General features: G+C 36.5%; 1 protein-coding gene and 1 long non-coding RNA gene across 5 annotated transcripts; both read left to right on the top strand.

Annotated features, from left to right (window-relative positions):
- The first annotated feature begins 5,253 nt into the window (after positions 1–5,253).
- Positions 5,254–6,079, top strand: LOC147516632 (uncharacterized). The gene is made up of 3 exons (XR_015213707.1): positions 5,254–5,563; positions 5,655–5,837; positions 5,951–6,079. It is a non-coding gene; the product is annotated as an uncharacterized LOC147516632 (long non-coding RNA).
- A 6,216-nt stretch (positions 6,080–12,295) lies between these two features.
- Positions 12,296–16,975, top strand: LOC147516631 (ubiquitin-conjugating enzyme E2 19). Of its 4 annotated transcripts, XM_086589151.1 has the most exons (10): positions 12,296–13,278; positions 13,449–13,598; positions 14,174–14,410; positions 14,545–14,626; positions 15,123–15,341; positions 15,634–15,922; positions 16,057–16,284; positions 16,370–16,433; positions 16,527–16,586; positions 16,676–16,975. In XM_086589151.1, the coding sequence occupies exons 7-10, from the start codon at positions 16,057–16,059 to the stop codon at positions 16,717–16,719; spliced, it is 396 nt and encodes a 131-aa protein (XP_086445277.1). In that variant the 5' UTR covers positions 12,296–13,278; positions 13,449–13,598; positions 14,174–14,410; positions 14,545–14,626; positions 15,123–15,341; positions 15,634–15,922; the 3' UTR covers positions 16,720–16,975. The 4 variants fall into 4 exon arrangements, with proteins under 4 accessions (XP_086445277.1, XP_086445274.1, XP_086445275.1 ...); XM_086589148.1 differs by having other exon boundaries at positions 15,123–16,284; XM_086589149.1 differs by lacking the exon at positions 14,545–14,626 and having other exon boundaries at positions 15,123–16,284.
- Positions 16,976–19,116: the final 2,141 nt, after the last annotated feature.

Raw genomic sequence — 19,116 nt, 5'->3', positions numbered from 1 at the left:
TCGATTTCCAATTAATTATTATTTGATGTTAGTTTGATGTATTCACATCCAGTTTTCGATTACACCTGAATGATTCTTTGAGATTAGTTTCATGCATTGACATCTTGTTTCTGATTTGTCGTTAATTATTCATTGATGTTAGTTCCATTCATTTGCATCTAGTTTCTGATTTCCTGTTAATTATTCTTTAAAGTTACTTCCTTGTAGTTGCATCCAATTTTCAATTTTCCGTTAATTATTCTTTGAGGTTAGTTTGATGCAATTGCATCTACTTTCCGATTTTTTGTTAATTTTTCTTTGGGGTTAGTTTGATGCAATTTCAAGTTGTTTCTGATTGCCCGTTAATTATTCTTTGAGGTTAGTTTGATGCATTTGTATCCAGTTTTCAAGTTCCCGTTAATTATTCTTTGAGGTTTATTGAATGCATTTGTATCTAGTTTCCGATTGTCTGTCAATTATTCTTTGAGGTTAATTAGTTCAATGCACTTGTATCCAGTTCCTGGTTTTCCGTTAATTATTCTTTGAGGTTAGTTCATTGTAGTGTTATATCCAGTTTTCGTTTTCTCGTTAATTATTCTATGAAGTTAGTTCATTGCAGTGTTGGATCTACTTTCCGATTTACCGTTAATTATTCTTTGAGGTTAGTTCATTACATTTGCATCCAGTTTTCAATTTTCATCCCACTAATTATTTTTTTGAGATTAGCTCAATGCATTTGTATTAAGTTTCTTATTTTTCGTTAATTATTCTTTGAGATTAGTCGATGCATTTGCATCGGTTTGATTTCCCATTAATTATTCTTTGAGGTTAGTTAGCTTGGATTTGCATCCAGTTTTCGATGTCATGTTAATTATTCTTTGGCTCGGTCACGATTTGCATCCGAATTTCTAATTTCATGTTAATTATTCTTTGAGGTTAGTTAAATTCATTTGGATCCAGTTTCCAATTTCACGTCAATTATTCTTTGAGGATAGTTTGATGCATTTGCATCCAATTTTTTATTTTTCGTTAATTATTTCTTTGAGGTTAGTTTATGCAGTTGCATCTAATTTTTGATTTTTCGTTAATTATTCTTTGAGGTTAGTTCAATGCATTTTTATCCAGTTTTTTATTTCTCGTTAACTTTTCTTTGGCGTTAGTTCAATACAGTTACATCCAATTTCCAATTTTCCACTAATTATTCTTTGAGGTTAGTTCGATGCATTTGCATCAAATTTCCGATTTCTCGTTAATTATTCTTTTAGGTTAGTTCAATGCAATGTTACATCCAATTTCCGATTTCCCGTTAACTATTCTTTGAGGTTTCTTCAATGCATTTGCATTAAGTTTCTAATTTCCCATTAATATTCTTTGACGTTGGTGGTTCAATGCATTTGCATTCAATTTTCCAATTTTGCATTAATAACTCTTTGAGATTAGTTCGATGCATTTACATCCAGTCTCCTATATCCAGTTACCCTTTAATTATTCTTTGAGGTTAGTTCATTGCAGTGTTGCATCCAGTCTCCGATTTCCCATTAATTATTCTTTAAGGTTAGTTCGATGCACTCACATCCATTTTCCGGTTACCCATTAATTTTTCTTTGAGGTTTGTTCAATGCAGTGTTACATCCATTTTCCTATTTCCCATTAATTATTCTGAGTTAGTTCAATGCAGTGTTACATCCATTTTTCGATTTCTCTTTAATTATTCTTTGAGGTTAGTTCAATGTTGTTGCATCCAACTTGCGATTTCTCATTATTATCCTATTTCCCATTAATTATTCTTTAGGGTTCAATGCATTTGTGTCCAGTTTTTTATTTCCTGATAATTATCAAAGTTGGTGTGTAATACCAACTTCTATTTATCGTTATGTACAATCCTCAAAGCAGATAATAAGAATGTTCATCATTTGCTAATTCATGTTAGCACGTAAAGAGCATGAGCACTGATATGTTTATTGATTCAATGACCCTTTTTCTAAAAAAACTCAGGTACTCCTTTTCATGGTTTAATATTTAAAAACTATAAGAGACAAATGTGGAATGTGGTCCGTGATAGAAGGCAAATAAATACTTAATTTACTAATAGTGCAATTACAAAAAAAATCACTCTTAAAAACATGAAAATTTCAAAACAAACTTGTGATAAAAATTTCAATTTTGTTCTACGAAAGATATCTATTAATTAGAACCCCATCACAAATTAAAGTGAAGTAAAGCATAAGAAAGAGTCGAATTAACACTGAATCACAACATCACTCTATATTAGAAATGAATTCAGACTGCAACACTAACAAAAACAAAAAGTTGGATAAGTTGCCTTTAAATATATATCAGTTGCTCTGTAGAGTCCATCATCAATAACTCGGGCATAGTCAAACAAGATTTCAATGATATCAATGAATTTCCATAGACCTAGATATGGATCAAGCGCAATTTCTGCTAGATAAGCATCAATGAGTCGTCCAACCTTCAGGACTGAGCCATGACTTGGAGAACCAAAACCTTCAAATTCATACCCAAAATGTGATGTTTTTTAAGATTCTTCGTCTTCGATTTGTTGCAAAAGAAACCAAATGCTAAGAAATCATTCATTTTGTAATTGTAAGTGGGACGAAAGTACCAATGAAGTAGCGTAAGGCTAACAAAAATATAGTAAAGCAACGCATGTGAAAAAAAATCAGCATTATATTAGATTAATAGCACACCTGAATCTAAGAACATACAAAACAATCAGGTTAGAAAATCAATCAAACGTACCCAACTGGGTCGAAAAACGCAGTACCGATTGCTTTAACTTTAAGATACATTAAACATTAACTTGTGAATCGAAAAATCAGGAAAAGCGACTCCCACAAAATTTAAGAAGTATCAAATATATATGAATTATGTTGTGTGCCTGAACTTCAATTTTAAGAAAATAAATCCATATGAGCATATTACTCAACTATTATGGTACATGATCATGGAACCTTTTAGTTTCCTTCACGTATCTATATTATCATGTAGATTTACATCATTTTACTTGAGAAGTATGCATTTGAAGAATGGTAGTCTGAACGACACAAATGTTTCAACATAGACATATGTACACAATAAAATTAATGCGACCAAAAAATTTAGAAGTACAGATTCAAGTTTTGAATATATAGTCCAACAACTTCACAAAACACAACCTAACTCGGTTATATCGTATTAGATTTGCAAGGTTTACTTATTATTATTATTATTATTATATATATATATATATATAGAAAACCTCATTTAGTCTACTAACTCACCTTCTGTTGAAGAATCTCCTATTTGTGTTTTCATGTAAGAATCTCCTATTTCTGGCAGCGCTACTGACACTCCTTGAGAAATTTATCTACTCCAAAATACCATCGGGATGCAAACTACTAACACACAAACCTTAAACATGTACAAAGTAAATTCATTTCAACTTGAGTACACTACTAACACCAAGAACCCCATTCAAAATTTAAACAACGATCATGAACTTATCAGATTATGCCAATATAACCAAATAACAACCATGAAAGTAAGTTTGGATTACTCCAACTTTTAAAGATATTATGGATAGAATCATTTATGTCTACCCATGCACGAATTGGTCTAGAAATTAATTGGTCTTAGGAAATTAAGAGTGAAGAATAAAAAATAACTAACAACCACATATTGAAACAAATAAAAACAATATAGAATATAGGGGGGAGGAATACTTGGTTATCAGATCTATCAATAAGATTTACATCTTTATGATGCACTTAAATTTTATTATTATGTCAAAAGAAGTTTATCCGTTAGCATGGATGGGGCATGCTAATAACTACAGAAAAAGGAAATATAAGTCTTAAACACATTATATAAAATACAGCTAGTAGATGAGGATTAGGTGAGTGAAAATAGTTACTTGAAAAATTTTATTGATCAAGAATTGCTCATATGAAAGAGAAGTTCAAAGCTCCAAAACTATACATGTAAAGTTTAAAGCTTTAGATCCACTTACTAACGTTTTTATAGAACATACTAAAATATATGGATAGTATATAGATAGTGACGACTAAAATAAATAACTTAACCTTTTCCCTAGATGAGGAAGTAGATTGAGTTGATAAACAATTAGGGTTGGTATATATACGTAAAGTGTATGGTTTGTCAATCTCGGAAGTCACAATCAAATGTACTAATGTTAGACCTGTATTACCTTCTCCCTTAACACTCCAAACTTTATGGTAAACACAAATCAAAAGAAAGAAGACTTTTGAAATCAACACATACTAGGGAGGTAGAGAAAGAAGACTTTTGAAATCAGCACAATAGTTGTAAATTGAAAAACTCGAGAATATGGGATACTTAGAAGTTCAAGAATTAGGACTTTTAGTTCCTATTTAGTTTTTTTTTTCTTGCAGCTTGTTTCTCTAGCTTTTTTATCAGCAATTTTTTTCTCCTGATTTAAATAGAGTCTCTCCTGTAATCTTTATTATTCTTTGTTTGGATGTGTATAGATTAGGAACATGAAACATAATTAATTAGGACTCTTGAAGAAGAGAGTCTCTCCTATAATCCTTATTATTTTTTGTTTGGATGTGTATAGATTAGGAAATAGAAAACATAATCCGTGAGCGGAGCGAACATTTTGGGAGAAGGGGGGGTTATGCGGACAAAAACCAACTTGGTTGGTTTCTGTCTGTCTGTCCTCATCTCTTCCCTTCTGTTTTTTCTCTTCGTCTCTCTCACTCTCCCTTTTCCTCTCCCTCTCCAGACACTCTAAATCTCCACTCCTCCTTCTCCATCTCCACTCCTCCATCTTCCTCTCCCACTCCGCTCACCCCCACTGCTTAGCAGTATACTAGTTAGTTAGGACTCTTGAAAAGAGATTTAGTATATAAAGGAAACATAATTAATTGGGACTCTTACTTACTATTTATCCTACCTACATTAATATTCATTCTCCCAAGACGCTCATAGAGAGCCATGTCAGCATATTTTTAAAAAAAACCCGTCCACATCAGCACAATTTTTAAGTGGATACACAAAATTAATTATAAGTCAGGACAGTATGTTGATTATTTGCGAGTCAGTCCTTACTACAAATTACATCATACGTTGGATTTGGTTGAGATACATATAATAAGAACAATACAATTACACGCCTAATCTTTAAACCAATTCGCGATAACTACGAATCATTCAAACACAAATTTTGAATAAAAAAAAAAAAAAAAACCTTCAGTTTCAACTTTCAACTAGGAATCCTAAAAACCCAAAAATCCGACTACTATTAAGGAAAAACACCATTTGACTTCAAACTACCAAACCTAAAAATCCAAAAAGCCTTCCACAAGTTCCATATATTAAACTCTTCATAATTAAACTCCTGCAAAACCTTAAACAAGTCTTCATCTACTATCTTCTCTCTATCTCAATCAACACCCAATCTTATTTTTCCCTATTCTTTCAAGAAATTGAGATCTACAAGAAATCTAAAGGGACTCTCCGTGTTCTAGATGCAATGTGTGGCTGTGGAGTTCGGTCTCTTCGATATTTAGTACAAGCTGAAGCTTTGATTTTAGTGTTGGTCGGATATGGGTTTCACACCTCTAAACTTAAATGTTCAATTTGAAATTTGGCGATTTTTCTTTATTTAATTCTGCTTTTATGTATTGAAGGAGAGAAGTAATTCTATTGGACGAGAAATGACTTGGGGCAGACAACAAACTTTCAACACGACCATCAATATTGTGCAAGGAGTATGTCTATGGTTTTTGCCTGGAGTTCTAGAGATTCCTATTATGTTAACACCAGAGCCAGGTGAAAGTCGTTTTGGAATGGATATCAAACGAACCGAAGAGGTGATTTCCCTCATAGGGAACATACAATATGTTCATAACTACATATAAATAGCTTTCTGGAACCTAGCTTACTAGGAAAATATTATGGACCTGACTGAATTTTATTTATGTAGTAGGGTTTCATCTGCATTCACACTGTGGCAAAAGGGTCTGCAGCTGATCGTGCTGGATTGAGGCAGTTACAAAGGGCAAGCAAGTGAGACATGACACTTCGTCATGATATCCAGACTAGAGCACCATCATTTTTTATATGTTAAGGTTCCAATTTCGTTGTTGCATAAAATTCCTCTCTTTATATGCTGCTTATATTTGTATGAAGCATATTCATTGCATCCCTTCACGCTTCTCCAGGATTCAGTCAAGTATTTCATTGACACCCATTTTCAGGTTTGTTTCAGTGTTTTTGGTACTTTTAGTTTTTGGCTTCCGTGTAGTTTTAGTTTAGATTTGTTAGAAACAACTTGATATATGCTTCCAGTTTAGATCTAATTTTATAAACGGAAAGGTACAACCAAATCAAAATTAATTATTAAGTGACACTTGAAGAAAATCAAATTGCATATGAACAAAAGTTTTGCTTTTGATACGTTGGTGTTGGTTATGAGCATAATTACTTTTGGTCATATGAACAATAATTTTAGATCTATATTTATTTATTTTGCTGATCAAGACTTTATTATAGGTTGCTTTATATTTTATTGCAAACTTATATTTTCTTTTCACGGAGTTCCAGTGGAACATCTAGCGTAAGAGTTGCCTGACCTCAATTTGGAGAGAAACTGGATAGTAACAGTTTGAGTAGGTGCAAGGGATTAAGTTGGTTAGACTAGGTTGCTTAACAACATAGGTCTCAAGGGGATTGTTTGTTAGAGTAGCTGCCTTGACAACATAAGTTATTGTAGAGAAAATTTCTGTTTCTCACGGTCAGAGCGCGCCCGCGCTCAGAGTGGGCGCGACTCGCGCTCACTACTCCAGTGATTTAAGCTAGCCATGGCTTTGGCTTTAACACGAGCAGCCAGCCAGAGTAGAAGGCCCACCTTCAGTCTTTTGCGGGCCTCGCTACAGTAACCGCGATTTTTGGTTTTTTGGTATAAAAACAAAATCAGTTTTTTGGAAAACCTAACTTTTCCAAAACCAAGAAAGAGAGTGATTACAAGAGAACAATTCTTTGTGAGTTGAGTGTTCATTCTTTGTGAGTGAATTGAGAGAGACTTGTAATCAGTTACTCGGACATCTAGTAAAGCTTGGAACTCGCAGTGTGGAAGTAGGCAAATTGCCGAACCACGATATATCTCGTCTTGTGGTTTGTTCTTCTTTTACATTGATTGTTTTATTTCATATGCTTGTTATTTGATATTGAGAAGTGTTGGGATATTGCTTGGAGGGTGTTGAAGTCTTGTCTATTGAGAAAGATCAATCTTTGTGTAGGATTGATCCGTTTGGTGTGGGTAACGTTGTTTCCGCAGTTAATTATTCACAACAATTGGTATCAGAGCGTAGGTATACGACCTAGGATTTTGAGTTTAGTACTAAAAATTTGTGTAGACAAGGTGTTCGATTAAATTCCGAGGTGAAACTGTTTCTTTTGGGTTATTGTGTGTAACTTGAAAGATGGCTCCCAAGATGTCAAACGCAAGGTTTGAAGTAGAGAAGTTTAATGGGAAGAATAACTTTGGGATTTGGCAAGTCCAAGTAAAGGACATCCTCATCCAACAAGGTTTGCACAAGGCTTTGAAGGGGATTAAATCTAAGGCGGCGAGTATGAGTAATGATGATTGGGAAGAGTTCGATCTTCAGGCTTGTTCATCAATCCGGTTATGTCTTGCTAATGAGGTCATGTATAGTGTGATGGGAGAAAATACCGCTGCCGGTATTTGGCTCAAACTAGAGTCTATGTATATGACCAAGAGCATGACGAACAAGATGTACCTTAAGAAGCGTCTTTATCGGTACATGATGGTCGATGGTTCAACGATGCAAGAGCACGTAAGTGAGTTCCGTCGACGTCTAGCGGATTATTTGAATGTTGGTATGAAGATGGATGATGAGGATCAAGCGGCATGTTTAATATTCTCCTTGCCAGAAAGCTATGAGCATCTAATGACTACATTCATGAACAGAGAAGTCGTCGATCTTGACGAAGTTCAGAGTGCTCTTCTTTCTTATGAGTTAATGAAGAAGACACGTGTAGAGAATAGCATTGATGCAAGTCAGGGGCTAGTGGCAAGAGGAAATTCGTCTGAACAGAATTATTCAAGTAATGATAATTCTAGGTCCAAGTCAAAGAAGCCTTTAAAACATGTACGTGCTACAATTGCAATGAAAAAGGACATTACGCAAAGTAATTGTCCCCACCCGAAGAAAGAGAACAAGAGAGATGGTCAGAAGAAAGGTAAGGCAAAATTTGAGGCAAATTATGCTTCAGGCTCTGAAGAGGATGAGTTCAGTCTTTGTGTGTCCACACAAGACTATATGACCGAGAGGTGGATTCTTGATTCCGGATGTTCCTATCATATGTGCCCGAATAGAAAGTGGTTTACTTCTTATGAGAGCATTGATGGTGGTTCTGTTTTAATGGGTAATGACGTTGCTTGTAAGACGGTAGGAATTGGAACTATACGGGTCAAGATGTATGATGGTGTAGTGAGGACTCTAACCGATGTGAGACATGTTCCTGAGCTAAAGAAAAGTCTTATTTCTCTTGGTACCTTGGATTCCAAAGGCCACAAGTTTGTGGGCGAAGGTGGAGTCCTAAATATTGTTAATGGCTCTTTAATTGTTATGAAGGGTAAAAAATATGGAACCTTGTATACTCTGATTGGTAGTACGGTGATAGGCGATGTAGCAGTGGGTGCATGTAGTAATGATTCTGAGTGCACTAAGATGTGGCATATGCGTTTAGGGCATATGAGTGAAAAGGGTTTGTCTGAGTTGTGCAAGCGAGGGTTCTTGAAGAACTTGAAGAAGCCAAGTATGGGGTTCTGTGAGCATTGCGTCTATGGGAAGCAGTGCAGAGTCAAGTTCAAGTCAAGCAAGCACACGACAACAGGCATCCTTGATTATGTGCATACGGATGTTTGGGGACCCTCCAGGGTGGCTTCCAAGGGAGGTAACCGCTATTATGTCTCATTCATTGATGATCATACTCGCTATGTGTGGGTGTATATGATGAAATCGAAAGATGAAGTGTTTGAGACATTTAAGAAGTGGAAGGCAAGGGTTGAGAATCGCACAGATAGGAAGGTAAAGACATTACGGTCTGACAATGGTACTGAGTATACCTATGGACCTTTCCAAGAGTTAAATGCTAATGAGGGCCGCATTAATCGACGGACAAAGGGCACGGGGGCCGCGCCAATGAGAATGGAATGGCGAGAGGATGAATAGAACTTTGCTTGAAAGAGCAAGATGTTTATTGTCTAATGCCGTCTAGGCAAAGAGTATTGGGCGGATCACGGTGTCCATGGCGTGTTACATGTCAATAGGTCACCAAAGATTACCAGCTATAGATTGTAGGACACCTTATGAGGTGTGGTCGTAACCCGGACTGATTATAGTATCTTGCGAGTGTTTGGATCGACACTTACTACCATGTGAGGGACAATGACAAAGCTAGATCCTAGAGCTAAGAAGGCCATATTCTTAGGCTTCGCAAAATGGGTAAAGGGATACAGATTGTGGTGTCTAGAAGCCCACAAGTTCCCCGGTCGTGAGATGTTACTTTTGATGAGACTTCCGTGTTATCTTTGAAGCCGGAAGTAGCCGGGCGTAATGGTGAGTCTATAGAAGTTCAAGCTCTTGAGCTTGAGTTGTGCGATCTGGCAGATGATCTGGTTAGATCATGATGAGGTACCAAATCATGGAACCACACAACGGGAAGAAGAGCAAGAGCATCCGCGAACTTGTAGTGGCGACCCTAGGCCACGAGAGACAAGTTAAAGAAGTGCACAAGTATGGGCACGAAGCCCGTGAAACATTATGGTCGTGGATTTAGTGGCATATGCAATGAATATCGAAGATGATGAGCGGATAGCTTCAAGGAAGCTGTTAGAGATGCTCATTCTGAGAGATTGGTTGGTAGCTATGCAAGCGAGATGGAATCTCTTGATAAAAATCACACATGGGACCTAGTTTTATTGCCAAAGGGCAAAAGGACTATCGGCAAGAAAATGGGTGTTCGAAAGAAAGAGGTCCTTCCCCGAGTCCGACAAAGATCGGGTACAAGGCAAGAGTGGTAGCAAAGGGTTTTCACGAAGGAAGGAGTTGACTACAATGAGGTATTTTCCCGGTGGTCAAACATACGTCCATTAGGTGTGTTATTAAGTTTAGTTGCTCACTTAACCGGGAGTTAGAGCAACTTGATGTGAAAACCGCTTTCTTGCATGGGGACTTGGAAGAAGAGATCTATATGAGACAACCTTGAAGGGTTTGTCGTTCTTGAAAAAGATTATGTATGCAAATTGAATCGGTCACTGTACGGGTTAAAGCAATCGCCCAGGCAATGGTACAAGCGCTTTGACACATTCATGATGCAACATGAGTACACCCGAAGTAAGTATGACTGCTGTGTCTACTTTAGAAGGCTTCGTGGTAATGACTTCATCTATCTCCTGCTTTATGTGGATGACATGCTTATTGCTTCCAAAAGCATGGTGGAGATAGACAAGTTGAAATCTCAACTTAGCTCTGAGTTTGAGATGAAAGACTTAGGTGGAGCCAAGAAGATACTGGGCATGGAGATTGACAGAGATAGGAAGAAGCGACGGATAGTTGTATCTCAGAAGAAATACATTCAGAAAGTAATTTCTCGATTTGGTATGGAGAATGCAAAGTCGGTTTCTACTCCTTTAGCTGGGCATTTTAGGCTTTCAGCTAAGTTCTCTCCTAGTTCGGTGGAGGAACAAAAGCATATGGCTAATGTTCCTTATGCAAGTGCCGTGGGTAGTTTGATGTATGCTATGGTGTGCTGCGCCCGGACATTTCCGCGAGGCGATTAGTGTTGTGGCGGTATATGGCAAATCCTGGGAAGCAGCATTGGGAGGCAGTGAAATGGGTACTAAGGTACTTGAAGGGTACTTTGGATGTGGGATTAGCTTATGGTGGAGGCACTTGTTATGTCAGTGGGTTTGTGGATTCTGATTATGCAGGTGATCTAGATAGACGACGATCGACTCACTTGGTTATGTGTTTATGATGCATGGTGCACCGGTTAGTTGGAGGTCTATGCTACGTGCTACTGATTGCTCTATCTACTACCGAGGCGAGTATATATGGCGTGCGCGCGAGGCAAAGAAAAGAGGCACTATGGCTTCGAGGTCTTCTAGATGATTTGGGTATTGGCGAACGGTGTTGTTTGTGTATTGTGTGATAGTCGAGTGCTATTCATTTGGCGAAAGAACCAAGTCCATCATGGTCGGACCAAGCATATTGATGTCCGATATCACTTTATCTGGGATGTCGTTGAGGATGGTGATGTAGCACTTGAGAAAGTAGACACCCATGACAACCCTGGCCGATATCTCAATGTAAAAGTTGTCACGGAGTTAAGTTCCAACACCGTTTGGACTTGCTCCAAATCCTACATGTTTGAAAGAGCCCCGCGTGTGGGCATAGCCCTTCGGGCGATTGATCATGAAGTCTTCCTTTGGCCGGAGGTGTTCCCTCTTGGATGTGATCTTCTTTGGATGTGTTCGGCTTGGTTTTATGTGTTAAAACCTCACCGAGGTGGAGAATGTAGAGAAAATTTCTGTTTCTCACGGGTCGAAGCGCCAGCCTTTCGAGTGAGAGCGGCGACTTCGCTCACTACTCCAGATGATTTAAGCGCCCAGCTCAAAGAAGCGCCAGCGCCATGGCTTTAACACAATACCAGCGCTCAGGAGAGGCGCCAGCGCCAGCCGAGTCTTTTTATGGCCTCGCTTCAAGAAACGCGATTTTTGGTTTTTTGGTATAAAAACAAAATCAGTTTTTTGGAAAACCTAACTTTTCCAAAACCAAGAAAGAGAGTGATTACAAGAGAACAATTCTTTGTGAGTTGAGTGTTCATTCTTTGTGAGTGAATTGAGAGAGACTTGTAATCAGTTACTCCGGACATCTAGTAAAGCTTGGAACTTGCAGTGTGGAAGTAGGCAAATTGCCGAACCACGATATATCTCGTCTTATGGTTTGTTCTTCTTTTACATTGATTGTTTTATTTCATATGCTTGTTATTTGATATTGAGAAGTGTTGGGATATTGCTTGGAGGGTGTTGAAGTCTTGTCTATTGAGAAAGATCAATCTTTGTGTAGGATTGATCCGTTTGGTGTGGGTAACATTGTTTCCGCAGTTAATTATTCACAACAGTTATCATAGCATGTGTGAAGGCAATGGGCCATACGGGACAAAGGGTCAAGATGAGTAAAGGGCGAGTTTAACAGTGCAATGAGAGAAGAACCAAAAATGAATTACTCATTGACAATTGAGAATATTGTTTAATGAATGTTTAAGTTGTGTTATAAATTTATAATGTAGATCACTTAAGAGGATAAGGATTGAAACTAAATCACACCGCTTAATGAGCATAGTGTATCTCTTATTTATATAATGCGATAAGATTTTGTAGAAGTTCAAATTAGGCAACTACCTTTCATGATCACTAATCGAGCAGCACTCAACTGAAGACCAACTCATAATAGAAAGAAAGAAAACACGGTAAAAAACAAACTTGAATTTTATAATATTCATGCATCAATTTTCTTCTGAATGGTTCTAATATTTTTTTTTCCTAATATACATCTATACAACTATATCAAATTCGTATACCGATATCCTTGCACTGTTGTATTTGTCAATGGAATTTTAGTTGTGGAATGTTTGTTTAGTGTTCTTCACGATATTACGGGCTCACATGTCTTAACCGACCCATGGATACAATTACACTCAATTTATTATTGATAATTGGCAACCATGGATCGTCATGGAAAAACTACTGGGGTTCGTCCATCAGTCCATTTCCTTGAAGCAATGTGTAGCACAAACTTATTTATATAGTTCATCCATGTTGGCCCTAACATGTATAGTAATAGTCCATCATACTAATTCAAAAGTTGAAAACCGCTTTCAAATCTGTAACGGATTTGTTGTATATTTGTGTTTAAAAGTTTTTCGTTATAGTTTCATGTGTTTCAAACTACAATGTCAACCTTGGATAGTTGTTCTTGAGTAGGCGGTGTTCCATGCAAATTTATTCTTGGCTTAAATATAACTTTCCTAAGCAAATGCTATAGATACATTTCCCTTGCCAATGGACATTTCTTTATTTCTAATTATATAAACGTAAACAGGAGCTGATGTCGACTTGAAAAATGATGGTGGTCGCTCTGCTCTTCACTATGCTGCCAGCAAGGGTTGAAGATAGTTGAGATCCTGATTTCCCATTATGCAAAGCTCAATCAGAAGGACAATGTAATTATCCTTTTCCCCAAATAATCATTGTTGTATATGGTGGTAAAGTGTGTCCTATTTTATCTTTTGTATCCAATACTTTTTCTCATGTCCATTTAAATTTCTATGAAATGTTCTATGTGGATGCTTTCTGTCTCCGTCATTGGTATTTTTGGAGTGCATTTCTGCAGGTTGGCTGCACACCATTGCATCAGGCAACAAGCACTGGGAACTCAAGTTTTGTTTGAACTTCTAATCAAGGAAGGAGCACAGGTTGATGCTGTATTGATAGAGCAGGTCAAACGCCATTCATGAGTGCAATGATATGTGAGAACAAAGAGGTAAAGCGTGTTCGTTTTTTTTTTAAAAATATATATTTTTTTTAATGGTGAAGTGGCTTTTCGTTCACGTCTTCTGGATTGATTTTGTTTAACATATAATGTCTTCTTCATTTCTAATTAAGAACAACCAAGGAAGTTATTTTGCTATTCTGAAATATGATCATATGTTCAATAGATTATGTTTCTTGACGTTAGATCCAAAATTATCATATGACCAGTCAATTTTGTATGAAAGTACTCCTAAAAGAAATCTGAGAATGATTTTTTAAACGGCAGTAACCCTATCAATGCAAGCTAGCTGTTTGAATGGAGGAACTTGGTGGAGGAGGTCTCAAATGAATGGTTGTGGGGTGCATAGTAGTGGTTTAAGTTTTGATTGATCACTTGGGATTACAAAAAAGCGTACCGTTCGTGAGCTTATCTATTATCCAATATATATTTAGCACTATCATTTGTGCCAGTTGACTCTCATGATGTAGGACACGTGCAATTTCCCTTCAATGTGAAAGAGACTTCCTTACCCTTCTACAACTTTCGATGTTGACTCATTGCTCTTGGTGTCTCATGTCATGCAGACTCGGCAATTTATCATCGAACTGAAAACACTATTGGCATAATCTCAAATATTGAACAGCTTGACAGAAACATAGCAGAATCATACAGTACACTCAATACACAGGCACAGGAGTTGGGTGCCAAAGTGACGGGTTTATGTGTAAAACTTGAGGTTTTAGATGTTGAACTTGAAGGAGTAAAATCGAACCAACCGGATGCTTATGCACATTCAAGGATCTCGAATAACAGTTACAAAGGTCAAACTAATTCCTAAGGATAATATTCATCTATAACATTTCCCTGATTTCTGTTTTGTTCTTAGTTTTGTCTTTGACTTCCAATTTGAAATGCTTAATCCTGAAGGAGTGAAAACTTCTTTGTGTGTGCATAGATTTATAACAATAGCACAAAGAGGACCTCTTCCAGTCAAATCTTTATTTACTTGAGATATACAGAATTACGTAGTCGTGCAAGTAAGTGAATTTAGCTAGCTCTATAGTCTTTCTGATTATTTTTCTGCACTAGAGCGATGAATCGTAAAACTGTAGGAGGATACAATTTAAACTTAGTCAGGGTAATAACCAAAGACTTTCCTATTCTTGGAGCTCAATCACTATGGCAGGCTGCTTACGAAGTCTTTCCATTTCCCTACTAGGCTGAATAGGGTGGGTTATCATAGTCTCCATTTCGAAATGGTGGATCAGGCTAAGAGGATATACTTCCGACTTTAGTCATTTCCAATAGTATTAAATCAACTGACTCAAAGTGTATTGTGTCGAACATAGCATGAAATCTTTAGACATCTTTTTAGTGAAAAATATATGTAATGGGTACAAGAACTCCATGTTGTTCTTTGATATCTTGCAACATTTCTTTTGGCCTGGACATTAGGATAAAAACTTCAATTTTCTCTGTTATGTTGTCTTCAGTTGTTTTGTTGCTCAAGGATCTCAAAAGTTTTTCTTACAGGTAGAACTACTTGAACTATAGAAGGGGTGATGAAGATCTGTCTTAGCAAGGGATATGAAATCAGACTCTTTACAGAGCCATCTAGGTTATAAAGAAGGAAGAAGTTGGTCCTAGCTGGAGCCACAACAATCTATCAGAACTTATATGGAACACGTATAATACCTCAATGAGGTTTATAAGGAGTTGATACAAGAGTTATCAGAGATACAAAATGAACTGGTGGGCTTCATTCATATTCATGTTGTGAATATTCTATTCCACCACTTGATATAAGGTTCTTTATTCAGAGGAAGATAAAGAAATTGTAATCTAGCATACTATATATGTTAGACATGGGGATTTAACCCATTATATTGGGAAGAACTAAAGGCTTAAGGCGTGCATAGTAGTCATTTTCTTATTTGAGTAAATGAATCACTGCAATCTTAATTGTGCACATATTTTGGATTGTTTATATCTTAGTACGTATCGATGTTCACTAAAAAATTTATAGGTTGTGCCATATGTACAGTGTTAAGGTAAGGGATGGGTGAACCTGGCGCTTATTGAGTATAGCGGCACCACGCGAACAAGTTAAACAAGGCGAATGGAGAGTGGCATATCAGACTGAAACAATTGGTCACCCATATAAGTACCTTTCCCTTTTGAGGAAGAGCAATTCAAGGACATTGACCAGGTGTATTGTAGACTTCTTACATTTTAAGGACAGGTACCGGGGAGGGGTAATCCTCACTCACCGCAGCCCCTCAAACTCCGATATGGCTACCCAACATGAAACCCTTATTATATTTACTTTGTAGGTAATTAGCTACTATTTTACTCGGCATTTTGTATTCTTTGAAAAAAAATTATTTATCACATCAAGGAGATGGTATCCAGTTTGTACAACCTTTTAATGATCTTTATTGTATACCATTTTCTTGATTTATTGCAGATGAGCAGCGATCCTGGCATATCAGCTTTTCCAGAAGAGGACAACATATTTTGCTGGAAAGGAACAATCACTGGTAGCAAAGAAACCGTGTTCAAAGGAACTGAGTACAAGCTCTCGCTAACCTTTCCAACAGATTATCCATTCAAGTCTCCGAAAGTTAAATTTGACACTACCTGTTTTCATCCGAATGTCGATGTCTATGGAAACATCTGCTTAGACATTCTTCAGGTAAATGAGATAATCTATTATAGCTTAGACGTTAGTTCTGATAGCCCCTTATGGTGAATCTGATGTTTAACTGAATTTCTTGTAGGATAAATGGTCATCTGCTTATGATGTCAGAACTATATTGCTCTCTATACAAAGTCTGCTTGGAGGTAATTGCACAATTTATTCCCTAGCCTTTACTGAGATTTGCGAAATAACAGTTAGAGTAATTAACATTTTCTGTCTAATATGATGGGTTTCAGAACCAAACACAAGCTCACCTCTCAATAACCAAGCAGCAGCACTTTGGAGCAATCAAGAAGGTATGTGTAAATTGCAATGAACATGTGATTTTTCACTTCATTAATTTGATTATTTGGTTTCCTGACTTTCTCTCTTTTTGGTTTATCAGAATACAGGAAGATGGTGCAGAAATTGTACAAACCTGATACTTAGTTTGCCCCCCTTCTGTCTCTCATCATACATGAGTGGGAACTTCTGGATTTGTGGAGTTCATTGTCATATGTCCTTTGTCTGGTCATATAAATACCAGCTCATTTGTATGGAACTCAATATCTCATAAACCTGTTATGTGGAAGTTTGAAAGATTTTATGAAATTTGTCTTCCCCTCTTCTGTTTGTGTGATCGTTCATGTAAGCAATACATTTTTCTTGATAAGGGAGCCACCTCATAAGTAACTAATTGTTATGTATGAAAGTTTGAAAGTTTTAATGAAATTTGTCTTTCCCACTCTCTGTTTGTGTGTGATCTCTGTTCATGAAAGCAATACATTTTCTTGCTAAGGGGCTATCTTATCTAATCACCAACGGAAATCCTAAACTAAATATTGTTTGATAAAAAAAAATGACAGCAACATAATACTTGGATTTACTTCAGAGAAAACACAAGACAAACAAACGAGCTAAAACTCAGAAGCAGTATATGCAAAGTTCAGAAGAATTCCATCTCACAGCCATAAATCACAAAGTTGGCAGTAACCTCTGAATCCAATCACCGTAGCATGCCGTCCTCTTCTGATAAATAGAAATGTTCAGTTCGAAATTTTTCATTGTAGTTTGGTTCAGAAACTCACAAGTTCATTCCTATTTGGGAAATACAGGAAGTAGGGAATGTTATGTTAATAGGAGTATCTCTCTGATGGTGCACCTGTAAACATACAGCCTAGAGTAAACCATCTTCAGTGGGCAGTGGTGCATTGTTACATATGGTTTCCGTATCTGCCATCAAATATGCCCTCCTAGCTGATGATTTGTGTAGCCCATATCTGATTGAATAAATAATATTGAGAAGTTGATATTGTTTAAAATTTCAAGAATGGCATGTTGAGTAGACAATAAGAAAAGGCATGTTGCCATTTCGAAATAAATGTTCGTACTGCTCAGAATAGATCCATCAGATGGGTTTAATAAAATACATCATTCGATGGGATTTAAATGCCATTAGAAAGAACTACATGACAAGTATTTTAGTTACAGTAGCCTGAAATGTATTGCAACCACAACAGTAGAACACATTTTTTTAATCAAACAGCAAGAACAAATTGTTCTCATGGGAGTTCTCTGTGCAGAAGCACAACTCTTTTAATCACTCTTTTAATCATTAGAAAGCTTACAGTATCCTATTTGACTGATTTTATGTATATAAACTAGTTTAAATGATTATAAATATCATCTCAACCTGATTTAGATCTGAATTATTCAATTTAATATGATGTATTAGCAGACTTCATTTAAGTCTAGCAAGGTTAGTTTTCATATAGACTTATAGCAAGTAGAGAATGTCTGTCATCCAATTTACCCCTTGAATAGTCGAGATCAATGAATACATTGGATAATGATGTTGCATTCTCAAGGTAGTAATTCATTCCAAGATACCCACTGTACTCGAAGTATACAAGCTTTGGTGCATTTACCGAAACCTTGCAGTGACACACTGACACATACCAAATCAAGTCAACCAAGCTTGGTGAACGATACCATGTAGGTGTTGTACAATTGATGATTGATAACTTCCTGTTTGAACATAAGGAAATGTTGCCAATTCTGTCAGCAAAAAAAAAAAAAAAATCCCACGCCCTTTTCAATTGTTCCCCATAAATAATAACATACACTATCCCATCTCAACTCAACTCACCCAACTTTTATATAAATAAATTCTATCCACGTCCTCAAAACCCGATTCCAACAAAAATCTCCTTCCGCTCAATCCAAACCGATTTACTCCCTTCACCAGTCACCCAAACCGCATCCATAATGGAAAATGTGTACAACACAAAAATAGAGAACGGACGATTCATTAGCAATGTAACAGTACATGTACCAAAAGACATATTCTTTAACAATGAAGACGTCATAGTTAAAGAATTCTCTGGAAGCCCTGCATATTCTTTAGAAAATGCACAAGATTCGGCTGCTTTTAATGCAATAAAATTTATAAAAGATGAACGTGAAATAGAAATTGAAGACTTTAATTTCAAAGAACTATTGAAAAAAAAAAAGTTGAAGAAAAACAAATTCAGTTTGACACCCTCAAAAACGTTATGCTAGATTGTATGATTCAAGACAAAGAAAACAAAGACAAGATCTTTGTGCTGAAGGAAACAATTAAAGAGATGAAAGAAAAGGAGAAAAGCAATTGGAAAGATATGATATTAATAGCAAAGAAGAGAAGAAAGCTTTGACAATAAAGAAAAGGAAATCATCACAATTATTACCAAAGTTCAATGCTTTTTATTTATGAAAGTTTGTCACTATTACAACGACTATATTCAGTGATAATATTTTCTGGCAAATTTATATGCATTAATTTGGATATATCAATGACATGGATAC

The sequence above is a fragment of the Coptis chinensis genome, chromosome 2 (assembly GCF_015680905.1).
Source record: "Coptis chinensis isolate HL-2020 chromosome 2, ASM1568090v1, whole genome shotgun sequence".
In the NCBI taxonomy this organism is placed as follows: Eukaryota; Viridiplantae; Streptophyta; class Magnoliopsida; order Ranunculales; family Ranunculaceae; genus Coptis; species Coptis chinensis.
This window is presented reverse-complemented; position numbering and strand designations above follow the sequence as displayed.